Here is a 22653-nt window from a genome sequence, read left to right on the forward strand (position 1 = left end):
GAAGATGCCATTTTATTCTGTGTATTTCATAAGGACACACGTGTTTATCTGTCCTCCTGTAACTCCCTACTTGAGTTCGTTATCCGGGTAAAGCATAACTGGTAAGATTAACATCTTTTCTTGCAATGCAGTGTTGTTCAGAGAGGTTATTAACTGTATGGCAGCCAGAGCTCAGCAGATGTAATTAGACACCTGTGTGTTTCTATGTAAAGTTCGCATCACACTGAATACTTCCTGTAATTGTGTTAGCTGTGTGATCATCTGCCCAATACTTACCCATGTCGTTTGTATTCTTTATAGTTTTACCGCATGTTCTATACTCTTCACCAATAAACAAGTTAGACTACAGAGAACGGTCTGTTTATTTTGGAAGATAGTTTATGCTGTATGCTAGAGTGCACACTGTGTCAATGTGTATGAAGGCAGAACAATATAGCCCTTTTTAGGGCTAATTCGAATAGATTACATTCTATAATACTGCTCTTAGCTGCAATTAGGGTAGGATTAGCTCTTGGAGAAGGAAGAGTTGATTGCACAGTCCTTGGTGTTGCTACATTAAACCAATAGCTCTTTTCAGCGCCAATTCAAATAGATTATATTCTCTAATAATACCACTCATATCTGAAAATCATTTACGGTTACTTATCGGAGTAGGGGTCAGCATATTAGGGCGCAGACAGACAGCCGTATAACTCGCGCGATGATCGTATCACATTGCATTGCATGGATAGGCCCTGGCACCTCTCCTGACCTGAGCATGACAGCGTGATGCATTTCTATGCAGCTATCAGGCTCAGGTGAGGAGAGCAGACGGCCAGCACGTGGATTGCAATGCGATCCTCGCATGAATTATACGGCAGTCTTTCTGCTTCCTTAGACACATTTCGCCAAGGATTACTTTCCCCACACCTACCCTCAATCCTGTGCATGAAAGCCACCTGCTGGCTTTCCAAAATGTATGATTGAGGTCTGCCTGATGGTTCTCCAAAATGTATGACTGAGGGCTGCCTGATGGCCCTCCAAATTGTATGTGACAACTCTGTCAAAATAACCGGGGCCAGGGGCTTCTTCCCTGTCCCCAACACTAGGGGCCCTCTAGCTATTCCTGCTCCCCGGATTACTTCAGATGGTGAAGACATCAGGGCCACATTGCCTTGCTGAACTCCTAACAATTAACACCTCTACTCCACACCTGGCAGTACAAGCACCAACACTGGCAATCCAAATTGCCAGAGGACAGTATATACAGGAGAGGGGAGTGACCAATATTGAACAGTTGAGTTCATCCTAGCAGGAAGGCTTCAGAGACAGAGTTTAACCCCTGCACTACTAACAGAAACTTGCATTGTTTAATATGAAGGAAAAGTCCTTCTAATCAGTGCAAAAGTACATGAAATCAGACATTTGCCCCTCTTTGTTGCAGTAAACCTGTGACAGTATGATTGGCGGGCCGCCTAATGGCCCTCTAAAAATTTGGAGCAAGGGCCGCACGATAAGGCTAGTTTCACTCTAGCGTATGGAGGAGCGGCGGAGGGTGCTTGAAAACTTGTGCAACCAACTTTTTACTATTGATGCTGCCTATGCAGCATCAGTAGTAAAAGATAGGATGCAAAAAATAATAAAAACAATATTGTTATTCTCATCCGACGGCCACAGAGTGCTTCCCGCCTCTCACCACGCTCCCGGCATCTTCCGGTCCCAGTAATGCTTTGCACGAAAGACCCGAGATGACGTCACGCTCGCGAGAGCGCGACGTCATCAGCGGTCATTCGCACAAAGCATTACTGGGACCGGAAGATGCCGGGAGCGTGGTGAGAGGAGGGAAGGACTCCTGTGGCCGTCAGAAGGTGAGAATAACAATATTTTTTATCTTTATTCTATTTTTTACAGGATTATGGTACCCAGGGCTTGGAGGAGAGTCTCCCCTCCTCCAGACCCTGGGTACCATCCGCACATGAAGCGCTCACTTCACACATGGTGGGCATAGCCACATGCGTAAAATGAGCGTTTCAATGCAATCCTATGGGTGCGGAATCACCGCGATTCCGCAAAAAGAATTACATGCTGTGCATTTTTCCGCTATGCGATTCCGCAGCAGAAAAATCCGCAGCATTAGCACAGCATTGTGGAATCCCAGAGGCTTGCATGGGATGCATTTTTTTGGCGTTATCGCGGCGATTCTGCGCGTGCGAAAAAGCAAAAAAAAAAAAACGCAACGTGTGCACACAGCCTTAATGGAATGTGGAAGGAAAAAAATAAACATTTAACTTTCTTTCACAAAAATCTTTCTTCAGACCTAATTTTTTTGTTTTACTTTCGCAAGGGTAACAGGATAAACTGCATAACAAATTGCATGGTCAATTTTCTCCTGAGTATGCAGTTATCCCAAATGTGGGGGAAACCACTGTTTGGGCGCACAGCAGGGCTCGGAAGGAAAGGAGCGCCTTCTCACTTTTTGAATGTAAAATTTGCTGGCAAAATTAGCGAACGCCATGTTATGTTTGGAGAGCTCCTAATGTGCGTATGCAGTGGAAACCGCCCACAATAGACATCATTTTGGAAACTGGACCCCTTAGGGAACTTATGTAGATGTGTATTGAGCACCTTGAACACCCCAGGTGCTTCACAGAAGTTTATAAACGTTGAGCCGTGAAAATAAATTTTTTTTAAAAAAAAGTCACATTTTTCCCAGGAAAATTTTTAACTTCAAATTGTGCATTGTGATAAGAGTAACAGGAGAAATTGCTACATGCAATTTGTTGTGCAATTTCTCCCAAGTATGCAGATAACCAATATGTGAAGGAAAACAACTGTTTGGATGCGTGGCAGGGCTTTGAAGGGAAGGAGCGCCATTTGACTTTTTGAATGCAAAATTTGCTGGAATACTTAGTGGACGCTATGTCATGTTTGGAGAGCCCCTGATGTGCCCAAACAATGGAAAAGAGACACCATTTTGGAAATTAGACCCCTTAAGGAACTTATCTATGTGTATTAAACACCTAAAAACAGAGCAATAACAGTCCACATTTGACCTGGTGACAGGTCCTCTTTAAAAATCCTCTGGCATTTTACAGTATCCTAGTGTTAATCCAAGAGGCTTTTTTTAAATACATATTGTGTAAGCCATCAACAACTACACACAGTACAGAGAACAATGCAATCTGAAGCAGGTGCTATAGGAGGCATGCATTAAAATGTAATAAGTCAACTTGCAGGTACTGAATATTTAGCAAGCAGATACGAGACAGACTGCCTCTTAAAGTAGAGTATAGCAAGCAGTGATCCTGACAAATGTGTAAAGCAACACAAACACAAGGAACATATGCCCAGACATCTTGTGGGAATTGTGTAGACATCCATATTCTTAACACCTTTTGTTCCACATACATATCTTGTGGGCAGCGGATCTACAGTGAGATCACTACAATTCCTTAATAGCCAGTTAATAAAGATTCAGCTAATAAAGAAAGGCCAAAATTAATTACGGTATATGCTTCCTAGTGGGTCTACTGACTTAATTACTCTATAACCTTAGCAAACATTTTTTTTACAAGAAAAAAAGGTCACAATTGCAATAATTTTCTAGAGCAATTAAAATGTACAATTTATACATTGAAAGTAAAAGTGTGAAGACTATGGGGGATATAATTTCTTGCCAATCGACCATCATATCAGGTCTGAGATTATGGACCTCATTTAAAAGTGTGAAGCTGAGACAGGACACCTGGCTCAACAGGTGGTCCAGCTTTCAAAGCTCCAAAGTGGAAAAACTCACATCTCCCGGCTGCTAAGCTTGTACCAAGGCCTTCCTGACAGGATGAACCCCTGACAGGAGTTCAAGCTACTTAACTGCTTCAAAAAGGTTCCCCCCAGAAATACAGGAGCCGTAATTTCATAAGGAGTTATCCAACATCCTACTCATATACGTTACATTTTCAACGGGGGCCACACCGAATCCGATGGCACAAAAACCTCCACCCATGTGGCTGGCAGCATCAAGGCCTAACATCAAGCCAGTAACTGACTTGTGCATCATCTGCTTAAACTTATTGTTCTTCCACCTTTATTTGCATATCTGACCATTGTATATGCATATCCATTGTGTATATAGTGTCTGTTTTGTGTGCCCTTAAGGCAATTAAATATTCAATTAACCTTGGGCTGCTCTTTTATCTCAATCCACACATCTGTGTTCTCTGTTTAACGTGACATGGTACCAGGGCTGGTTTCTGGCCAGATATAATCCTGTTAACGGCCTAGGCTTAAATCTAATGAGGAACTGTGGCAGTCCTACTGGGCTGGCAAGGTTCTGCTTCACTAGTGCTAGTGAAAGGAGTCTCTCAGCCTGTCAGGGTTGTGAGCAAGTGCTGTGCAACACAACAATGCATGGGCCACCCTCTCTTACTCCCCGTGTCGACATGGGGTGTCTGTGTAAAACTGTGCCAACCTGACATTACATATCCCCAGGGGGTGCAGAAAGTCAGACTGGCGATAGTGGGGAGACAGAACCGTGTGACTCCGGACCCATCAGTGATGCCAGGATGTCAGGTGGGGTTGCGAGGTGCGGGTCTTCACAAAGAGGTTTGCCCAAAATCTGGAGCAAAAATTCAGTTTATTTTCCGCATACCTGAATTATACTTGAAGAAAGGTCTGATTTGGCTGGTATGAGAGTCTCCTTTCTTTGAAGAGAGACTATTTTCCTTTTATTTTCCCATAGAGCAGTGTCTGTAAATTGAGGCTCCCATACACATTATATAGCAGTTGGACAATCAATTGTTCAGCCCACAGCCTTGTCTCCCAACTCCCCTATACACAGGAACTCCCAGCTCTGCAGAGTACTCCTGTGTGCTCTATGAGAAACAGCGTGTGGAGAGCGGGCCTGTGGAGGGAGCGAGCGGTCCTGAAGAGGGAGCGAGCGGTCCTGAAGAGGGAGCGAGCGGTCCTGAAGAGGGAGCGAGCGGTCCTGAAGAGGGAGCGAGCGGTCCTGAAGAGGGAGCGAGCGGTCCTGAAGAGGGAGCGAGCGGTCCTGAAGAGGGAGCGAGCGGTCCTGAAGAGGGAGCGAGCGGTCCTGAAGAGGGAGCGAGCGGTCCTGAAGAGGGGACAGAGCGGGACGGCAGGGGGACAGAGCGGGACGGCAGGGGGACAGAGCGGGACGGCAGGGGGACAGAGCGGGACGGCAGGGGGACAGAGCGGGACGGCAGGGGGACAGAGCGGGACGGCAGGGGGACAGAGCGGGACGGCAGGGGGACAGAGCGGGACGGCAGGGGGACAGAGCGGGACGGCGGAGGAAGTGAGTAGGGTGGCCAGTGGAGACAGGGGCTGCTGACAAAGAAAGAGAGTGGGGCTGTGGATGGAACATGCGGGACGGCGAATGGAGAAAGCGTGACGGTGGATGAAGAGCTAGCATTTACATCATGCCTGCTTTACATCAGCACCATTTGTAAAATGTTATTTTATTTTAGCATTTTATAAGGTTTAAAGGGGGGTGATTTGAATTTATATTTTTAAAAACTTTTTTTTTTTTACCTTTGGCATGCTTTAACCCCTTAACCCCCAAGGGTGGTTTGCACGTTCATGACCAGGCCAATTTTTACAATTCTGACCACTGTCCCTTTATGAGGTAATAACTCTGAAACGCTTCCATGGATCCCGGTGATTCTGACACTGTTTTCTCATGACATATTGTACTTCATGATAGTGGTAACATTTCATTCATATAACTTGAGTTTATTTGTGAAAAAAATGGAAATTTGGTGAAAATTTTGAAAATTTCGCAATTTTCCAACGTTGAATTTTTATGCCCTTAAAATCACAGAGATACGGCACACAAAAAACTTAATAAGTAACATTTACCACATGTTTACTTTACATCAGCACAATTTTGGAACCAAATTTTTTTTTGTTAGGAAGTTATAAGGGTTAAAAGTTGACCAGCGATATCTCATTTTTGCAACACCATTTTATTTTTACGGACCACATCACATTTGAAGCCACTTTGAGGGGTCTACATGATAGAAAATACCCAAAAGTGACACCATTCTAAAAACTGCACCCCTTAAGGTGCTCAAAACCACATTCAAGAAGTTTATTAACCCTTTAGGTGCGTCACAGGAATTATTTGAATATTTAAAAAAAAAAAAAAAAAAAAAATGAACATTTAAATTTTTCCACAAAAAAAAAAAAAAATACTTCAGGTTCAATTTTTTTAAATGTTACCAAGTGTAAAAATGAGAAATTGGACTGGAAAAGTTATTGTGCAAATTGTCCCGAGTACGCTGATACCTGATATGTGGGGGGAACCACTGTTTCGGCGTATGACTGAGCTCAGAAGGGAAGGAGCGCCGTTTGACTTTTACAATGCAAAATTGGCTGGAATTCAGATCGGATGCCATGTCACGTTTGGAGAGCCCGTGATGTACCTAAACAGTGGAAACCCCCCACAAGGGACCCCATTTTGGAAACTAGACCCCCCAAGGAACTTATCTAGATATGTGATGAGAACTTTGAACCCACAAGGGCTTCACAGAAGTTTATAACGTACAGCGTTACAATTAAAAAATCATTTTTTCCACAAAAATGATCTTTTCACCCCAATTTTTAATTTTCCCAAGGATAAGAGGACCCCAAAAGTTATTGTGCAATTTGTCTTGAGTACGCTGACACCCCAGATGTGGGTGTAAACGACTATTTGAGCGCATGGCAGAGCTCGGAAGGGAAGCAGCGCCATTTGACGTTTTTGGCTGGAATTGAGATCGGACACCATGTTGCGTTTGGAAAGCCCTTGATGTACCTAAACAGTGGAATCCCCCCACAAGTGGCCCCATTTTAGAAACTAGACCCCCTAAGGAACTTGTCTAGATGTGTGGTGAGCACTTTGAACCCCCCAGTGCTTCACAGAAGTTTATAATGCCCGGGCGTGAAAATAAAAAAATCGTATTTTTTCCACAAACATGATCATTTAGTCCCCAATTTTTTTATTTTCCCAAAGGTACCAGGAGAAAAAGGACCCCAAAAGTTGCTGTCCAATTTGTCCTGAGTACACAGTTACCCCATATGTGGGAGAAAACTACTGTATGGGCACACGTCGGGGCTCGGAAGGGAAGTAGTGATGTTTTGGAATGCAGACTTTGATGGAATGGTCTGCGGGTTTCATGTGCGTTTGGAGAGCCTCTGATGTGCCTAAACTATTGAAACTCCCCACAAGTGACCCCGTTTTGGAAACTAGACTCCCCACGGAACTTATCTAGATGTGTGGTGAGCACTTTGAACCCCCAAGTGCGTCACAGAAGTTTATAACGCCCAGGCGTGAAAATAAAAAAAATCATTTTTTTTTTCCACAAAAATGATATCTTTGCCCCCAATTTTTTATTTTCTTAAGGGTAACAGGAGAAATAGGACCCCAAAAGTTGTTTTGCAATTTGTCCTGAGTAGGCTGATACCCCATATGTGGGGGTAAACCACTGTTTGGGCGCATGGCAGAGCTTGGAAGGGAAGGATCACCATTTGACTTATTCAACGCAGAATTGGCTGGAATTGAGATCAGACGTCATGTAGCATTTGGAGAGCACCTGATGTGCCCAAACAGTGGAAACCCCCCAATTCTAACTCCAACCCTAACCCCAACACACCCCTAACCCTAATCTCAGCCCTAGTCCTAACCCTAGCCCTAACCCTAATGGGAAAATGGAAATAAATACATTTTCTTTTAATTTTATTATTTTTCCCTAAGGGGGTGATAACGGGGGGTTTGATTTACTATTTATGGCGGTTTTTATATTTGGCAGCTGTCACACGCTAAAAGACGCTTTTTATTGTAAAAATAGTTTTTGCATCACCACATATTGAGAGCTATAATTTTTCCATATAGTGACCCACTGAGTCATGCGAGGTCTTATTTTTTGCGGGACGAGTTGATGCTTTGGTATCATGTTCGGGCACGTGACATTTTTTTTTTATCGCTTTTTATTCCGATTTTTGGGACGCAGAATGAACAAAAACCAGCGTTTCATGAATTTCTTTTGGGTGGTGCGTTTACACCGTTCCGCGTGCGGTAAAATTGATAAGGCGGTTTTATTCTTCGGGTCAGTACGGTTACAGCAATACCTCGTTTATGTCTTTTTTTATGTTTTGGCGCTTTTATGCATAAAAACTATTTTATATAAAAAATAATTATTTTTGCATCGCTTTATTCTGCGAGCTATAACTTTTATTTTTTCTCTGATGATGCTGTATGGCGGCTCGTTTTCTGCGGGACAAGATGACATTTTCAGCGGTACCATGGATATTTATATGCGCCTTTTTGATTGCGCGTTATTGCACTTTTTGTTCGGCGGTATGATAATAAAACATTGTTTTTTGCTTCGTTTTTTATTTTTTAAGGGGTTCGCTAAAGGGGTTAACTAATGGGACAGTTTTATAGGGCAGGTCGTTACGGACGCGGCGATACCAAATATGTGTACTTTCATTGTTTTTGTTCTATTTCCAAAAAATGAATTTATTAGGGAATTTTTTTTTTTTTTAATTATTTTCACACTTTTTTTTTTTTTTTTTTTAAACTTTATTAAGTTGTCCCAGGGGGGATATCACTGTCCTGTGACAGATCGCTGACCTGTCACATCACAGATCACTGTGACAGATCAGCGATCTGTCACAGGCATTGAAGAAGACTTCTCTTGCTTGCGCTTTGCAGGCACTGAGGAAGCCAGCTCCCTGCAGGCCCCCAAAGGTCCCCGTCGCCATCTTGGATTCGGGGACCTGCAGGGAAGGAGACCGACGCAGCAGCGCTGCACACTGTGCTGCTGTGGGGGGGCTCAGGGAAGCACGGAGGGAGCCCCCTCCCTGCCGATGCTTCCCTTTAACCCCCGGTACACCGCGATCGTGTTTGATCGCGGTGTGCAAGGGGTTAACGTGTCGGGGGCGGTCCGTGACACATTGTGCCGGGTGTCAGCTGTGATAATCAGCTGACACCCGGCTGCGATCAGTGGCGCTCACCACGTGGGCGCCGCTGATCACTGTGACGTACTATCCCGTCCCTGGGAATTAAGTCCCAGGGCACATGGACGGGATAGTACGTCACATGGCAGTAAGGGGTTAATAGTCTCCATGGGAGACTAGAAGCTGCAATAATCCCATCGGCTCTGCTACATATAGGTGATGATCAGATCACCAGTATTAGCAGAATTACTTACTTGCTATGAGCGCCGACCACTGGTTGTCATGCCAATCCACCGGTGACCCGCGATTACATTACGTGACGGGGGTCACCGATGGGCAGATTTCCGCACCGATGGCCAGAAGCGCATGTTAAATGCCACTGTCAGAGTTTGACAGCGGCAGTTAACTAGATAATAGCCGCGGTGGATCGCGATTCCACCCACGGCTATTCCGGCACATGTCGGCTGTTCAAAACAGCTGACGTGTCCCGGGAAAGATGTGGGCTCACCACCGGAGCCCACATCAAAGGGAGGGAGTCCGACATCAGCGTAAATGTACACCCGATGTCGGAAAGGGGTCAAAAATGCAGCCGCAATTTTTCATTTTTTCAAGGAAATTTACAAAACGCATTTATTCACTCTTGACAACAGCATCTAGGGGGTTAAACAAACATGGATGATGTTAACACTGATCTGGCTGATGCAGCAAACGGTCATCTATAGTGGACAGCCGACAGCTGCTGGATTGTCACCTGTATGGGGATGATATTCTCTTATATCTCATCTCAGTAAAAAGATGCATTGGCAGTCATTAAGGGGTTAAGGTAATACATACTATTTTATTAGTATTTCTGCAGCATGTGAATGGATTTCTGCAATTTCTAATCAGATGAATAGGAAAGTCAGAGAACACAAAAACAAATCTGTTAGGTGTGAATGTGCCTTTAGTCTACTTTCACACCGAGTATTTGGTGTATTTTTAAGTAAAAGATTTCCTGCAGCATTTCTGCACCTATTAGCTAAATTAAGATCGTTGCATATTTTCATGGAGATTTGAGTCTTTTTTTAACATATGTTTTCACCATTTTTGCCTCCTTTTGGTGTTTTAAATGAAACTGCTTTGTTTTTACTTCACTGTCTAATCCAATTGGAGGACCAGTTAATATAAAATATCACTTATTAAACCAGATTAAAATATAAAGATCACACAATTTTTTAAGGATTACAAAAGATTCAAGGGCAAACTACTAGGAAAAGATGAAAAGTGGATATTTATGATGTGTTAATGTATTTATATCCAATCTAATCTGAACCGAAAGGCAGCCTATAAAGATTATGCGGATGGTAATTAGCCCTACTTATATTACTCGTGCTAATAATTCAGCCCGCAAAATAATAGCAGAGCTGAAATAAGCAGGCAAACCGAGAACATTAGTTAGAGGACTAGAATATAGTCCGTGTATAAACTAAGGCATCACCACATGAATTCACTCGTCAACACTGACATAACTAACCAATGACGCTTCCTATTTTGATAATTGATACATTCTATATTTTACAATGCCCTAAGAATCTGGCCCCAGAACCTGCTTTGTTTTAGATCCTTCCATTACTTAGCATTGCAAGTGTTTTTACTGGGTGGCTTGCTCTCAGTGAGAACAACAAGATAATATTGTAGTTATGATACCTTATAATGGCTAACAAAAATAAAATTAACAATGTTACAAAGCAAGCTTTCGAGACTTCTTATAGATCTCTTCCTCAGGCATGGTAAGAAGTCTTGAACGCTTGCTTTGCAACATCATTAATTTTATTTTTGTTAGCCATTAAAAAGGTATCATAACGTCAATCTTGTTTTTCCAACTGGCTAACACAGTACCAAACTTTTCTTTTAACTTTACTAGATGGATACACACTAAAAACTGTTATGCGTAGGAGGTTTTTTACCTACACATTTTCTTTAAAAACTTTATCGACTGGCAGTAGCTTGACTATCTTTTTACATGGGCAGACTAAAGTAAATGATGCGCACGGAGCAATTAGTACTAGATCTCTCAGTGCACATAAGTTGCCATTGTTCTCAGCTGCACAAGTTCTTTTTGCACAGTCCGATGCATCGCCGAGAAGGGTGATCTTATATTCTGCATTAAAAATCATTTCACCCGACGAATGAGCGTTTTTACTCGTGTTTACACAGCAAGATAAACAGGAGAGTTTTTAACAATGCTCAATCAAGATTATCTTGCAGCGTAAATGACTAGTTAGAGACCTGGATACCCTTTTTAATAGTGTGACAACTCGATTGTGAGCTTTTACTGCTATAGTGCATGTGTAGTGATGGTTGAATTGTAGATTGCACTGCAGATTTTGTTGGCTTTACATAAAGATTGCTAATACAAACAATGGAAATCATTTTCTATTCTAAGTATTTTAACTCATTTTGTCACCTTTGCTAAACTTAACAAGCAATCAGGGGTGTGGAAGTGGCAGACACTGGTTCACACACTGTGACCTCAGGCACCATTCTAAGATCTGTGGACAGCCCAGCATGTAATGTACACGGCTCTCTGCACACACTCTGCGCTCTCACACCCCGCTTTAGATGGACCAGTCTTCCTTTCAGCGGAGGCTGTGGTTTGCCTGGTAGGAGTCACCTTTCTTACATTTTTATTGAATATCACTAGGCTCCATAGATCACCTGAAAAGAATGGGAATGTAAAGTAACATGTTTTCCCAATGGAGAACTGACAAAAGCCAACTGTGCTGCTTCACTGACATGCAGCACCCACCTGACCTGCGTCTAAAGCACTTCATGCAACCAATCACCAGCCTTGTACGAGGGCAAGAACCCAAAAACAGCTGTCTGTGGATGGATCTCATCCTTTTGGAAAAGACTCCGAGTTGGCTGGCATGAGAGCTTTTTTTCTTTTGGATAAGTGCCAATATACATGTAATATTAGAAAGATGAAATGTCAGTTTCATTGTTTACATACCTGCACAGAACACTCCTGTGACTTCACTCCGCAGAATTACAGTCCGCACCTTGTTGTTACTCTTCAGCAAATCAACAGCCTTTAGCATCTAGAAAATACGAAGTCCAAGAGGTAATCTACAGGAGTCCATGGTGGAAGATAGATGTGGGACTAAGTTTTATACCCAGCTAATACTCCCAGCTTTAGCTATTGTGATGCAGTGACCCCTGTTACAGCTAAGGGGCGCAGTATGGGCTCCCCAGGACATGCATGCAGGCAGTTTTCTTTATTGTGATGCGGAAACAGTGATCGGCATGGTTGTAAATGGCCGATATGTATTACAGGGGTGGGTGGCCCTGTGATGGACTCCTGGGTGTGTTTTGCTCAGCATACCTACTGCTGAGGGTTTTTTGCTTTACATTGGGAGGCTTCCAGGTGACTTGGAGAGATGGGTGAGTCCAGTCACCTACAGACCCACCCAAGGGTGTGTGTCTGAACACCCAAGATAAAGCCTGTGTGTGTGGCTGTATGTAAAAGGACCTGCAGTGAGGTCATGACCATGTGATGTATACCTCAGCTGTGGGTGTGGTTACGAACCATATAATGTGTCCGAGGTCTGGTCATATGGGGAGAGTGTATGGACCTGATTGGTTCCTGTGGAAGGTCCTGGAAGGCCTGTGTGTTGGAAGTTGCTAACTTCCTGAAGAGCACATGGGGAGGCCCTGGACCTGGAGGCCGGTGTGTTTGGAGATCCTGGGAGTAGGATCGGATCCCTGAATAGCACCCGGTGAGGCCGGTGTGTTGGATGGTCCCAGGAGGGGACGGACGTCCTGAGTAGCACCCAGAGGGGCCATATGTGAGAAGAGTATGTGACGGCCTGCGTTGGGGGGAGCTACCGACCTTCTGCGGGTCTGGACTGTCAGGAGTGCCCTGATCACCACAAGGACGGTGATCCCAGCAAGGCAGCTTCCCCGGGAGAGAGGACTGCCAAGGAGTTGGGATCTGGAGCAGGAGCTCCTGTAAGGTACCTCCGCAGACTGTTGGTGCTTATTAAGTTCTATGAACGTTAAGGAACTGTTTGGCATATGGTCGCCCTCCCGGTAACTGGACAAAGAGGTCCGGCGGGTTTAGGGACTGCGAATTAAAGCAACATCCTGTAAGTTACTATGGACTATGTGATGTGTAACATGTTCCTCAGCGGTTTATGATGGCATAATAAACTGCATTGGACTGTTAAAGTCAGAAACTGTTCCTCTGTGCCTCAATATTGCAGCCAAGTTAGTGTCCCCCAACACAAACAGTGAGTGCTGCTTTACACTATATATACACACTTGTACAACTGTTTAAATCATAGAAGGAAAATAATACAGAAAATATTATCCCTGTTTTCCCCGACATTTGCCTTCAAGAGAATGTGATGCCACACATTGGATCCCATTAACACCAGTCCCTTCTGTTTTCAGTGGTGAAAAGTCGCTGCCAGAAGAGTCTAATAACAGCTTAATAAGGAATCTGTCAGCAGGTTTTTGCTATCCCATCTGAGAGCAGCATAATGTAGGACCGGAGACCCCAATTACAGCACTTACTGGGATGCTTGCTGTAATTTTGATAAAATCAAGGTTTTCTCTGCTGCAGACCTAGCAATTATCTGACTGCTGAGCTGTGTATAACCCTGCCCGCACCACTGATTGTGTACACACTGCATAGGCAGATAGCTGGGGTGGGCAGGATTATATGGAGCTCATGATAATGGAGGACTAGTAAATCTGCCTTGTAGTCTTCTAATGATAAGTCCCATCATGCTGATAAAACAGATTTGATCAAAACTACACTAAAGAGCCCAATAAGTGACACATCGCTGGAATCTGTCCGTACACTATGTTTCTTTCAGATTACATGGGGAAACCCCAGTCACAGATTCCCTTTATTCTTCAGGTCAGTGCGATTACAGCAATAAAAGATTTATATTGGGCTTTTTTATGTTTGGCTGCTGTCTCACACTAAGGGCCCCGTCACATATAGCGACTCACCAGCGATCCCGACAACAATATCAACTTGTCAGGATCGCTGGTGAGCTGTCAAACAGACAGCTTCACCAGTGATCAGCACCAGCGACGCCGAGCGCCCCGGTGTCGCTGTGCACGTTAGTTACCAGCGCCTGATGCAGGGAGCTGGTAACTAAGGTACACATCGGGTTTCTAAGCAGCATGCGTCACTTAGAAACCCGATGTGGACCTTGGTTACCAGCTCCCTGCATCAGCGCGCTGGTAACTAAGGTACACATCGTGTTTCTAAGTGACACGCGCTGCTTAGAAACCCTGCGTTTACCTTAGTTACCAGCGCGCTGATCGCAGCGATGCGTGCTGGCCAGCGGGAGACCAGTGATCAAAGAAATGTCCAGGGCATTCCAACAACGATCAGCGATACCGGCAGGGGGGCCGGTCGCTGGTCAGCGTCACACACAGCGATCTCGCTGGTGAGATCGCTGTTGCGTCACAACAATTGTGACTCAGCAGCGATCTCGCTAGCGAGATCGCTATGTGTGACGGGGGCTTAAAAGAAGCTTTTTTTATGCCAAATAAATTTTTTTCATCGCCATATTTTGAGAACTATAATTTTTATATACTTGTTTTTTGCGGGACGAGATGACGTTTTTACTGGCACCATTTTCAGTCACAACATTTTTTGATCGCACTCTATTCCGATTTTTGGAAGGCAAAATTAACAAAAAACAGCAAATAAGGATTTTTTTTTTTTCTTTTTCTTGAGGAGGGGGGTTGCGTTGTTCACTGTGTGGTGAACTTGATAAGGCAGCTTTATTATTCGGGTCAGTGCGATTACAGAGACATCACATTTATGTCATATTTTTGACATTTTCTGGCTTTTACACAATTAAAACTATTTTTTACAAAAATATATGTATTTATTAACAGATTTGTTTCATTTCTTAAAATATTTTTACAATTTTTTACATTATTCTACTTTATTTACTTAGTACCTCTATGGGAGTTTAATTTGTATTACTTTGATCGCTGGTATAATGCATTGAAATGCACCAGCATTGCAAAGCCTTACAGCTGTCAGCGCTACACTGACGACAGAAGCCTCAGACTATGCTACCAGAATGGTCTAAACAAGCCCATGTAGCTGGCTGATTCAAAACTACATTTTGCCCCACAAAAAAAAATTTTTTTTTTATATATATGTGTGTGTGTGTGTGTGTGTGTGTGTGTGTGTGTGTGTGTGTGTGTGTGTGTGTGTGTGTGTGTGTGTGTGTGTGTGTGTGTGTGTGTGTGTGTGTATTATATATATACACACACACACACACACACACACACTTTCTCATGCGATGTTAAGGGAAAAATATAAAAAGTTATGGCTTTTAGTGAAAAAGAAGAAAAAACTAAACGCTTCCTACAAAAGGAAGGTGGTAAGGGAGAACCCTCAACTACCTCTTCTACACATCATTTTTATACACTATAGTGTGAACGACTCCCTAGAGCAATGGGACCAACAATGAAGGCGAAAACCTAAGGTTGTTGCTATGCAATGGCCTTTCATGCTGTGCATATTCTACAAATAAGAAAAAGAAATAGCTATATGTCATATGAATGGATTAGAATAGATAACATTTACATTTATGTATTTTAATAGTTAATGTGAGAATAAAGAGGTTCACCAAGAAATGAATAAAAAAGGTCATATCACTAAATTCCTAAACACCTTCAAATGGCAAAATATGCTCATTTTGTCCAAAACCCTTCCTAGTATGTTAACAGGACTGGTGCTTGTGAGCATGAGTACAATACAAAGCTCCAGTCATGTGTAGGAAGATTTGCCACTCATCAAATGCCCGGGGTACCAGGGAAGTGTAGCCATGGCATATTAGCTAAAAATTGGGATAGATTACAGTATATTTACACCAAAAATGGGTGTAAAATGTAGTGGAAATCTGCACTACCTCATGGGTGTAGTAGATTCTGGATTGCAGGGCTTAGGACACCCAAGATGCACCAGATTTTGCTTACGTTATACATGGAAAAATGTAGGACTTTCTGATGTAACAATGTAAAATAAGAAGAGGTAGAAACTGATGATTAACAACACAAACATAACCGAAAAATTCCTCTCTTACCGACTTCACCAGGCCTTTACTGATAGCATTTTTTGCATGGGGTCGATTAATTCCAAGTACCACAATTCCTAAAGAAGTAAGAAAAAGAAAAGGGTTAATTTTGAAAGTATGGAAGCCTAAAAATTCACACAAGACTGCAATTAAAGAGTAACCACGGTTCTAATTTTTAATTCGTTAATCAATAGTACACACGAAAATAAGCAACTCTGTAATATATCCAATAAGAGAAATCTGCTTCTTTGTCTGACAATTGATCAGTCATTATCAAAATCCTCAGAAAAATCTGTATTCAGTAAAGACAATCTCCCATTACTGAGATAGGAGATGGCGGTTCCTACTGATGAGATTCTATGTAGACGGAAGGAGGGGGAGGAGCCAGAGACAGAGCTCCTCCTCCTCTCCATCCTATCTACATAGAATCTCATCAGTAGGAACCGCCATCTCCTATCTCAGTAATGGGAGATTGTCTTTACTGAATACAGATTTTTCTGAGGATTTTGATAATGACTGATCAATTGTCAGACAAAGAAGCAGATTTCTCTTATTGGATATATTACAGAGTTGCTTATTTTCAGGTGTACTATTGATTTATGAAATTTATGCTTTAACCATACCATCTTATACACATTCTGGGTATGTTCATATGTGGCTGATAGACAGCAGATTTACCAAATCCAATTCACAAACTGCATAAAAAAAGCTAAGAAATTCATATAATAAATGCCTGCTGTGAGGATTGTCCTCTAGTCAGACAACCTCTTCTCCATCACTATTGTTTTGGCCAAGTCATGATAACACCTATACTCTACTCTGGAGTGCCCTTCCAGAGTTGTTGGCACAGACTGCCCCGGGGCTTGTGAGACATTATGCCATGCGATCCCTGCAGCCTCACTGTCCCCTCCTTCGGACACATCAGATATCCGGAGGAAAAAGAGAGCAGCCTCAGCCATTTAATGGTTTTTCTAAGAGATTAAAAAATAGGTCCAAGCTGATATAGGTTTTGCTTTTATAGTCTTGGTCACATGCTAAAACCCCAAAACTATTGAAAGAAAAACAAATATATGTCGATAAATGATTAATAAATCTGTCACAGGAAAAAAAAAACTTTATAAAAAGTTAAACTAGTTTATCCCAGCAGAAAATACACAGCTAGAAAGGATCTAGTTAATAAAGTCAAAACACATGCGGTGTTAGGCTCAGTTCAGACGGGCGCAGAACTTTGCGGATGTGTGCAGGAGCTGCCTGCTATTTACATGCATTATAGCCTGGACCGTAAATCGTCTATGTTGCAATTTTTTCCAAGCGATCCCAAGGTCCATGTAAAAAAAAAAAAAAAGAGCCCATATACACAAGCACAGCGGCTAACATTGGTCCACTGCACTCACGGACAGAATGTGCACTCGTGTGAACGTCTCAAGCTGTTACTTATGTACAGTACAACTTTCTCATACATTTCTATTAGAAATCCAGGCTGCTGGTCGAACAATACCTGCAAGCTTTCTGGAAATGAAAAGGTTTATGCTACATTCATGGGTAGAAAATCGTTCTTGGTCTCCTGCTCACAGCTGAGGGGTTGGTACCATTTGTCAGTCTGGATAATCCACAGGGATGTAAACACAGTAGCACCACAAATCTCCACTGTCCCGACAGCTGATGGAAAGGGCTTTTCCAGGTTTAGAGAAAGATGGCTGCTTTCCATCAGAAACATCACCACCCCTGACAAGTTATTGCAGCTCAGTCCAATTACAATGGATGGAATATAATGCATGACCCATGTTCAGGGGTGTGCGGTTTCTGGAAAAAAAAAAAAAAAGCCATATTTTTATATTCCTGGAGAAATCCTTTAATTCTTGCATAAACTAAAATTGTGCTTAAGGGAATTACATCTGTAAAGATTTCAGTCTCTGAATGTCAAGAAACATGTCTGTATTCACTGATAGCTAGAGAACTTAAAGGGGTGTTCCATCCATCTGACTGAAAAAGATGCTTGGAATTCTATAAAATAATTAAAGAATGATCCCTCTCAGGTGTCATGGCTCCCGTTCTTCCTGCTCTATCAATGAAGTGCTGATCCAGACTGGTGGTGGCAGTGATGCGCCAACACCAATAATGTCACTGCTGCAGCCAATTCCAGCATGGCATTGATGTGGCTATAAGAACACAGGCTAGCGGGTGAGCCAGGAGGGGCGAGACTGGAGGCCACCAGGGACCAGTCAGCTAGAAAGTCTTTAGTTATTTTACAGCATTCTGAAAGGGATTTTATTTACCGACACGATGTGTAATAGGCTCGCTCTATGAGTGCAGAACTCTCACACTGTGCCAGATTGCTGTGTTCTGCGCACACTGTACAGCTCTGTCACACATTACAGCCAGGACAGAATGGCTTTGGACAAAGCAAAGGCTAAATACACATTCGGGGATCTGAATATTTCCTATAAATAGCAATGTTCTTTAAAAAGAATCAGGTTGCTACGGTAACACTTGCTGCTTTTCTATCCAATTCCTTGCGGCGCTCCGGCAATAACTACAACACGCGTTAATACCTTTGACATTACCTCCGTCAGAGCAGAGCTGTGCATAACAGAACACAGTAGTAGGGATAACTACAAGTACTCGCAGTGAGTCAGTGCTCTGCGGGGCACAGCGCCCAAACTCCATGAAATGCACAGTAACCAGCCTGAATCTGGGCCGATCACTCCACTGATTAATGGGGCCATTCAGGCACATAGGGGGATGCGCAAGCTCCAGGACTACTAGGCTGTTTACAATATTTATACTTAACCCTTTCACCTTCCTGGCCAGGCCAATTTTCACAATTCTGACCACTGTCACTTTATGAGGTCTGGAACGCTTCAATGGATCCCAATGATTCTTGGTTTGTTTTTTCATGACATATTGGACTTTAGGATAGTGGTAACATTTCTTTGATATGACTTATGTTTATGGAAAAAAAACAAAAAAAAAAAAAAACAGATTTGGCGAAAATTTAATTTTTATGCCCTTCACTCACAGAGTTATGTCACACAAAAGAGTTAATAAATAACATTTCCCACATGTCGACTTTACATCAGCACAATTTTTTAAACAAATTTTTTTTTTTTTATTAGGAAGTTATAAAGGGTTAAAAAGCTGTCCAGCGATTTCTCATTTTTACAATAAAATTTACAAAACCTATTTTTTTTTCTTTTAGGGACCACATCACATTTGACTATGAGGGGTCTATATGATAGAAAATGCTCACAAGTGACACCATTCTAAAAACTGCACCCCTAAAATGTTTTTTAGCTCCAAATTTTGTATTTTCACAAGGTTAACAGGAGAAAATGGAACCCAAAATTTGTTGTGCACTGTCTCCTGAGTACGCCGATACCCCATATGTAGCCGAAAACTACATCTGAGTAGAAATGAGCGAAGATTTCAATACTCGCCTAACATAGCCGAATGCCATTGGAGTCAATGGGAGTACAGATGAGCGAATAGGTTCAGAAACTATCATCAAACATAAAATCGGCACGAATATGGCACATTCGGATTCAGGGATCATTTTTAGAACATTCGCTCATCTTATGTTTCGCTCATCTTTACTTTTGAGTGAGGCACAGTGCAAAGCTCAGAAGGGAAGAAACGCCATATTACAGTGCAGATTTTGCTGCACTTGTTTGAGGGTGCCATGTCACATTGCCAGAGCCCCTGAGATGCCAAAACAGCAGAACCTACCTACCAATAAGTGACCCCATTTTACAAACTAAACCTCTCAATGAATTCATCTAGGGATGCAGTGATTATATTGACACCACAGCTGTGTCACAGACTTTTATACCACTGGGCAGTGAAGAAAAAATAATTTATATTTTTACCACCAAGACTGTGTGTTAGCACCCGATTTTACATTTTGATACTGGGAAATAGGTAAAAATGGCACCATAATTTGTCCCACAATTTCTAGTGAATGTTGGGCAATACCCCATATGTGGCTGTACAGTACTGCTTAGCCATACGGAGTGACTTCGGGAGGGACGGAGCGTTATTTGCCTCCTGGAGCGCAGAATTTCCTAGAATAAATTGCAGACTCCATATACAGAGCCCCTAAGTGCTAGAAAAGCAGAATCCCTCCTCAAGTGACCCTATTTTGAAAAATATACCCCTTAGGGAATTTATCTACAGGTGTAGTGACAATTTTGACTCCATGGTTGCTTTCCAGAACCAAGCAGTAGTGGATGTTGCTGAGTGAAAATTGCAAACTGCCGTTGTAGTGATCAGTACCTTGTAGTGACCAGTACGTTATGCCCAGTACATGCTTCTGGAGACACGCACCTGTAAATTAGGCGGGCTCTCATCACTATAGAAATGCCAAACATGTGGACGCAAAATTTGGTTTAGACACGCTGGGACTCAGAAGGGATGGGGGGGTGGGTATTTGGGAGTACAGAATTTGCTGAATTTCCCTTAAGGGGCGAGGAGCCATTTCACTTTCCAGAGCCTTTGTGCTACAAGTAACGTGGAAACCCCCTATATTTCGATTAACAGATGACGGACCCGAGTGGGGACTTGCTTTTTTTGTGGATTAACATGAAGCTTTTATTGGGATAATTTGCACAACATTTTAGGATTACGTCCTGCGCTCTATGCTGAGCACTTACTTTGGGGTTTCCATTTAAATCCCCGAGTAACGTGACAGATGAAACCCCAGAGGGATCCATTCACTATAATGAGGCAGCAGAGTTACTCTTGACTCCGTACGGCCTATGTTCAGCGTTGTCCTTTTCAGAAGTGCACAAAACTGTGGACGACCGCGCTTTTATGATCGCCTAAAAAGACGCACATCACAAGATCACAGATCCTATGGCATCCACAGTGACTCCATCTGCCTCATTATAAGGAATCTTCCGCTGGGGGTTCCATCTGAATCATGTATTTCAGAGATTTACACGGAAACCCTGGTGTAAGCGCTCAGCACAGATTGCAGGATAAATGTGAGCCAAGCCCAACTGCGATCTTTGGGAGGTAGAATGAACAAATCAACAGCAGGTTTACGTCATTCCTCATGAGATATAAGAGATTAGACAAATTTATTCTTTGGGTTGGTGCCATTACAGCGATATTAGATTTATATCGGGTTTTTATGTTTGGCAGCTGTCACACGCTGTCAAGACACTTTTTGTTGCAAGTATCCCCTTATGTAGACAGCTATAATTTTTCCATATTTCGACTGACACAGTTATTTGACAGCTTCTTTTTTTGCATGAAAAGTTGATTTTTTTTTATATCATTTTTGGGCACATGACATTTTTTGATGACTTTCTATTCCGATTTTTCAAAGGTAAAATGAACAAAAGTCAACAATTCAGGAATTTTTTTTTTTTTTTTTTTTATACTGCTCCGCGTGTGGTAAAATTGATAAGACCACTTTATTCTTCGGGTCAGGACAATTACAGTGATACCCCATTTATATCTTCTTTTTATGTTTTGGCGTTTTTACACAATAAAAACTTTTGTGTAAAAAAATATACTTTGCATTGATTTATTCTGAGAGCTATAACATTTTTCTGCGGATGGAGCTGTATTGCGGCATGTTTTTTGTGGGACAAGATGACATTTTCAGCTGTACGATTTTTATTTACATTCATCTTTTTGATTGCGTTTTATTGCACTTTTTGTTCGGCGGTATGATAACAAAACGAGGTAAAAAAAACATGCTTGATTTACATATATTTTTTACGGTGTTCACTGAAGGGGTTAAGTAGTGGGATATTTTTATAGAGCGGGTCATTCTTCCGGAACTGGCGATACTGTGTACTAATATTTATAACTATATATAATAAATATTATATATATATATATATATATATATATATATATATATATATATATATATATATATATATATATATATATATATATATATATATATATATATATATATATATATATACACACACATACACCGCTATATATATGTAAAGTTTATTTTTCTTCTTTTGTTCTTTGAGGATAATTTTTTTTACATTCTGTAATAATTTTTTAGTTTTTCTTACATTGTCCCACTATAGCGCATTATCATACTGACATATTGCGGATCTGCTATTCTGCAATGCTTCTGCAAGGCATCATAGCCATGTCTGACAGGCAGGGGAGTAGGCGTGTCAGCTCCTGCTTTTAGCAGGTGCTCACAAGCCACCTTCCCTGCAGGACTCCTCGGTCATCCATGCCGACCATCAGCACAATACCACTGCATCGAGTTGTGCTGATGGGAGAAGACAGGTAGCTTAGTCCCTGCCTGATGCTCTTCGCTGACAGGGAAATACTACTTAACAGCAGTTATAGGTACTTACTTAAAAATGAAGTTGATGTAGAATATTCTGTGTATGTTGAGATGTCTACGTGGCAAGTAGTTTGCAGGTTATCTGATGGTAGAGATCTCGTTTTTGATAGCTGCTGATGCTATTGGAACAATGATATATTAAAGGTACCAATAAAACATACAAAAGGTCACACCACTCCTTGCATGTCCACCATACTCACTGGTTGTATATTAACGTTTATATTCTCTTCGGGGTGTTCCCTTTATGGTGGATCAATTGATACAATACTAAATATGAAGAGAATTTCAATT

The 22653-nt window shown here is 42.1% G+C and overlaps 1 protein-coding gene across 2 annotated transcripts in view; it reads right to left on the minus strand.

The window, feature by feature from the left end:
- The window catches only part of AUH (AU RNA binding methylglutaconyl-CoA hydratase), a 379877-nt gene that overhangs the window by 319326 nt on the left and 37898 nt on the right, over positions 1–22653 (minus strand). For both annotated transcript variants that reach the window (XM_073575340.1, XM_073575339.1), the window contains exons 2-3: positions 16041–16108; positions 11927–12014 (exon numbers count right to left, since the gene is read on the minus strand). In XM_073575340.1, coding sequence (XP_073431441.1) covers positions 11927–12014; positions 16041–16108 — 156 coding nt within the window. The remainder of the gene's footprint in view (positions 1–11926; positions 12015–16040; positions 16109–22653) is intronic.

Source organism: Dendrobates tinctorius, unplaced genomic scaffold (assembly GCF_039654945.1).
Source record: "Dendrobates tinctorius isolate UK_male_01 unplaced genomic scaffold, ASM3965494v1 ptg000044l, whole genome shotgun sequence".
NCBI lineage: Eukaryota > Metazoa > Chordata > Amphibia > Anura > Dendrobatidae > Dendrobates > Dendrobates tinctorius.